A 5,775-nucleotide genomic window follows, 5' to 3' on the forward strand; every position below is an offset into this window, starting at 1 on the left:
GCTAGAAAGAGAAGAGTGGCCACAGGTCAAAGTGCAGCAGCAAGGAGCAATAGTTCGGAGGAAGCAGAGAGTGAAGGAGGGTAAGTTTCCTTAAGATGTTTCCTGTGTGGAACTCAGGACTGATTACATGAATGCTGCTAATTAAGTATTTTATTATGAGTCATATAGTTGGCTATCATCAAGACATAAAAATGAATGATAACTTGGATTTAGATTATAATTCAAACCATATTTGATATTGGTCAGTATTTAAGGTAGTTTAGACCGCATTGACAAAGCAATGTAAATAGCATGACTAGGACCAGGTAGCATCATGTGAGTACCGAGAAGACAGTCATCCTTGGTTAAAAATATGTAACCTATGTTTGTGGCCATTGTGAGACCCTCCTATATATAAGCCCTCTCTAGACCAGTTCTGTTTAATGGAACTTTCTGTGATGGTGGAAAGATCTACATCTGTGCTATCCAAGCCATCTGTGGCCAGTGTGGACAGGGCTCTGAATAGTTTAGGAAATTGAAGTTTAAAGAACCTCATGAGTTGATGTCCACTGAATAGGACAGGCAGGTTTGGAGAATAGGTCACTGGTTCAGGGTCCTCCTGGCATGGAGTCATCCATTGAAGTCCACCACCAAGAGCATAAAGGCTATACTTTTCTGGGTGGGGAAAACCCCACAGCTTTTTAATGAATGCAGTCATTGTACTTGATGTTTTTGCAGAATCAAATAGGTAAATAAACAAAGGAGCACTCGAGGCATTTCAAACCCGGTGATTTGTTTCGGTATAGATTACTGCTGAAAGCACCCAATGGGACAGTTCTACTCGGGAGCCCATGGGGTCACAGTGAGTCAAGGGCTGATTCCACCGCGGCTAACCACCATGAGTCCATGCAGCTTGAAATGTCTGAGAATGAGTGTGTTTCAAAACTATGCAAAATGTACGATTGTTTATTACCTGCATGGGCCTTCTTTTTCTTTTCCTTCTTGACCTAAGGTATTTTCCTGTTGGTTTTATGTTCATATGATGCCCTCGAGCAAAACAGAGCACTATATTGTTTATTTGAAATGAAAAGGAAATCCCCCAAGTCTCCCTCTGAGAGAGCGCCAGCAGACTTACAAGGCCTAATGCCTATTAACGTAGACAACATCACTTATCAATAATGAAGGATGGGGAGGGGAGGGGAACTGAAGACAAATTCAGGTGCTTGAGCTTTTGCTCAAAAATGTTCCCTTAACTGTTATTTTTATGAGTCAAAATATAGACCTTGCTTTTTGCTCCTTTACGTTTTAATTTTTATTGTAATATTGTTTGCTCTTGTCAAATCAGTTTTCATGATGAGCTTTTGCTTGTGAAGTCTTTGAGGTAAATATAGATTTAGATATACGTTATGTGGTAATTCTGTATTCCTTAATGCTGCAGTAGTCTAGAGTTGTAGCAACAACAAAATGTTGTTTGAGATTTTTGCTCCTTAATAAACTTCACATTTATACTTGAAGGTCCTCTGCTTGCCTTTTCTCAGAAGGCTCTGTTGTCCTCAAGCTGGTATGATTCTTCTCTTGGAACTTTTTAGTTTTTTCTACTGGCGCATGTTCATATAAACAATACATAAATGCCTCCTTTGTTTTGAAAATGTGCCCAAGTGACATTATATAATACATGACATTGCCAATCTGATTTTTGCACTAAATGTGCTTTGGAAACTTTTCCCATGTTGATAAATGTAAATATACTTCATTCTTTTCATTTGCTGTGCTGTGTTTATTGAATGAACATACATATCATGGTTAAATTACCTTTTTTCTCGTATAAGTAATCCTTTATTGCACTTTCTCTTCATAATTCCTAAAGTGCACGTGTAAGAATTTCCTGCAGTCTAAGATGATGATGGTAATTGTCAGATGCTTTTACCTCCCCTCCGACAAGAAAGCCTGAGAAAGCACGTGCATTGGGTATAGGTGACAGCTTTGGGACCCTGAGCATCAAAGGCCAGGCTTGAATTGGGTTGAGTGCAAAGTGGAAGGAGGGATTGTACACAAAGAGTGGACATGGAGAACTACCCATCACCAGTGCCTGGCCAGCTGAGTCTCCACAGTAAAGCCCTATTGAGACAAAGCCAGCAGTGTTCCCAGGCATCATGAGAGCGCTCAGGAAAAAGAAAAAGCAGAACCAATAAGACGAATCTCTGATTAGGTGGCAGAAATGACACAAGCAAGAAGACCAGTGGAATGCTATGTGCAAAGCTTTAAAAGAAAATTGCTAACCAATAATGTTATGTCCAGCAAAATTTTATCTCAAATAAAATGACAGAATTAAGGCATTTCCAGATAAACAAATTGAGGCTATTTATTAAAAAAGTACTTCCACCTTACAAGAAAAATTAAGGAAATCCTTCTGACAGAAAGATTAGAAAACAGTATTAGAAAACAACCTGAGACTAGACCACAGGGCACTATCAGTAGATACTAGTCCAGACAAAGATTTCTCAAAGATAAAACAAAGCAGCTTCAACATGGCAACAACCAAAAGACAAATTATCCAACTGCAAAGTGATGTAAGCAAACACTTCATCAGACAAGATACTCAAGCAGCTAATAGACTCATGAAGAAATGACCCTGAGAGCGAACCATTCCAACACCATTGGGACCATCTGGTGAATTCCAACTCAGTGACCCGATAGGACAGAGTAAAACAATTTCTTAGGATTTCAGAGGCTGTAAATCTTTCCTGCATCTGATAGTCTCATCTCTCTTCGGTAGGGTGGATGGTGGGTTTGAACCACTGACCTCATGGTTAGTGGCCCAACATTTAACTCACTGCACCTCCAGGGCTACTTCATTAGCCATTAGAAAGTTACAAAACAAAGCTACAATAAGATCCCACCTTACTCTAACAAGAATGGCATTCATCAAAGTAACACAAACTAAGAAATGTTGAGGTTGTGGGGAGTTTGGAACTCTAATACATGGCTGGTGGGAATGCAAATGGTACAGCCACTATGGAAAACAGTAGGGTGCTTCCTTAAAGGCTAGAAATAGAAATACCATCTGATCCAGCAATACCACTCCTAGGTAGATGCCCTAAAGAAATAGGAGCCATGACACCAATAGACCTCCAAATACCTATATCAATCCCAGTAGTGTTCACAATAGCAAAAAGGTGGAAATACCCTAAATGTCCATCAACAGCAGAACAGACAAACAAACTGAAATAAGTCTATCACAAAAGGACAAATATTCAACGACACCACTATTATAAAATGTAAGGAAAGCAAAAGGGTTACACACAGGGAGGGAAATGTTTGATGCTTAGTGGGCAAGGGAAAAGAAGGATGGGAAAATTACTAACTGGATAGAAGATATGCTAAATATGGCAAAGAGAAAATGATACACTAAAAGTGGGATATTGGCACAGTACGACCAAGGCAAAGGAAGACCCTGAGAGGTACGCAACATTGGACAACTATAGTGATTGCTGTAACACAGACAATCCTTCAACAATTATATTAACAAACAGTAATTCATAAATGGATCCAGAGGTAGGTAGATATGCTCAAGAGGTATGGGAGGGTGTAAGGAAGCAGACCCACCTGGTGATACAAGTATGGATGTGGATATTTCTACATACACAGTTGTAGACATTTCATCCATATTAATATAAACAACAGAGCGTACCAGGAGTACAGTCATGGAAGCTTCTCAGACCTAACCATGCACCTAATGAGACGACGTTCCTCAGCTCAAGGATGAAGGACTATAGACTCGGGGGATATCAATTGGCATATCATAACTCAAAAAATCAACGTTCTACACCCTACGCTGGTGAGTAGTGTCTGACATCTTTTATGTTTTTGAGTGGCCATTTAAATGACAGCTGCTACTCCCTTCCCACCCAGAGCAAAGGAGCGAGAAGAAAGCCAGAGTCAAGGTAGCAAATCTTGTAGTGCTCGAATGGGCCGTATTGACCACTGCTCATTGCAGGAGCAACAGTTTTCAACGGTGCATCAACAGATACTCAGTTGAAACGAGGCTCTCTACTCCCATAAAGAGTTAGAGTCTCGGCAACTCACAGGGGCAGTTCTACCCTGGCTCTGAGGTTGCTATGAGTTGCAATCAACTCAATGGCAGCAAGTATTTTGTTTCGTTTGTTTCTTAATTAAAGAACCCACCGCCCACCTGACTCAGAGACCAAAAGGAGTCGATGGTGACCAGCTACCATGGCCAACCACCCCGACTGGGATCCCACCAGAAGGTCCTGGATAGAGCAGCAGAAGAATGGAGAACAGACTGTCAAATTCACAAAAAAGACCTCACGTCCTAGTCTGACAGAGACGGAAGGAACTCCCGAGACTGTGCCCTGAGACACCCTTCCTACCTGAAACTAAAGCCATCCCCAGAGACCATCAGTTCCAGGGAATAACAGACGGACCTAAAAACCAAGCTAACACCCATGAGAGATGAGGTCCTCATGAGACATCAAAAGGACAACGTTTCCCCATGAGCAAAGATAGGAAGGGAAGACAGGGTAGAAAACCCAGAAGAAACGAAATGGAAAACACGGGGCAGGCATGCTAGAGGAAATAGAAGCAACGGCCTGGAACATTTTATGTACAAGCTATCAAATGGGAAAGTAATTTACCCTGTAAACGTTCCCCATAAGCACAATAAATATCTTTTAAAAGAATTTCCTGAAGGTACATACTTAAAAACGGAGGAATTGCTGGGTTATAGACTCAATTTAGTATTGTTATGTATTGCTGAATTATTCTTTAAAGTATTTTGACCAATCCACCTCTACGCGGTGCATATGCTATCTTGTTTGCCTACATTGACATTTCTGTTGTCAGACTTTCACATTTCAGCCATGAGGAGATGAAGTGGCAATTCATCGTTATTTCTATTTGCATTTCCATGGTTGTCGTGGTTACCCATTGGGCTGACACCCAAATGGTTGGCAGTTCGAAACCACCCCAGCTCTGCAGGAGAAAGACAGGGCTTTCTAGTCCTGTAAACCTTCATAGTCTTGGAAACCCGCAGGGAGTCGCGATGAGTCAGCACTGGCAGGATGACAGTGAGAGAAACACTAAGATTGGCCTATCTTCCCGGTGTTTATTTGCCACTAGAGCTCTTCACTTAAAAACAAACATACAAGTGAACACTAGCCAACAAAAGGGACATGCAGGCAATAGCCAGTGTGACCTCTTTCGGAGCAGTGCACCCCGGGTACTGGGATAACATAGCAGAGAAAGAAAAGAATGTTGCTTGCAATCCTTGGGAAACTTTATAACCTCCAGGATCTGGTACCGTGGGGCCTGCTGATGTCCATTCACCACCGGCACCTCCGCTCGATAAAGTGGTACTGGCTTGGCAAAGATTTCTATAGGTTAAGTCCTTTTTTCTGTGATGCGATCTTCTTCATACTTTGTAATGCAGTCGCTGTTCTCATTACCATAAAATATATGAATAATGTAACCAGTGGGTTCTTACAACAGGAAGAACAAGTCTATAGATTCATACTTTTAAACAAATGCTTATTATATACCCTCTGCTATGTGCTGCGCTAGTGACTTGCATCTGAGTGGCCATTGCTTCCAGTTGGGAGGCCAATTGTCTTCAGAAGCTTCATGGAATGATCTTCCTTCTTGTTCGCCTTTTCAAAAGTTGACATGTACAACATTCATCCATCTACTAGTAAGACCACAAATGAGGAGGGAGGCGGGAAATGAGGAACTGATGCCAGGGGCTTAAGTGGAGAGCAAATGTTTTGAGAATGATGAGGG

At 41.4% G+C, this 5,775-nt stretch overlaps 1 protein-coding gene across 2 annotated transcripts in view; it reads left to right on the plus strand.

The window, feature by feature from the left end:
• RMDN2 (regulator of microtubule dynamics 2) overlaps window positions 1–5,775 on the plus strand; it is an 80,541-nt gene that overhangs the window by 2,895 nt on the left and 71,871 nt on the right. The window contains exon 3 of one of the 2 annotated variants that reach the window (XM_045287055.1): window positions 1–80. This exon is cut by the window's left edge and continues 1 nt beyond it. The exons of the other annotated variant lie outside the window; for it this stretch is intronic. Coding sequence (XP_045142990.1) covers window positions 1–80 — 80 coding nt within the window. The remainder of the gene's footprint in view (window positions 81–5,775) is intronic. 2 annotated transcript variants of the gene reach the window in all.

The sequence above is a fragment of the Echinops telfairi genome, unplaced genomic scaffold, assembly GCF_000313985.2.
Source record: "Echinops telfairi isolate 266 unplaced genomic scaffold, ASM31398v2 ScPeMD7_10;HRSCAF=50, whole genome shotgun sequence".
Classification (NCBI taxonomy): Eukaryota; Metazoa; Chordata; class Mammalia; order Afrosoricida; family Tenrecidae; genus Echinops; species Echinops telfairi.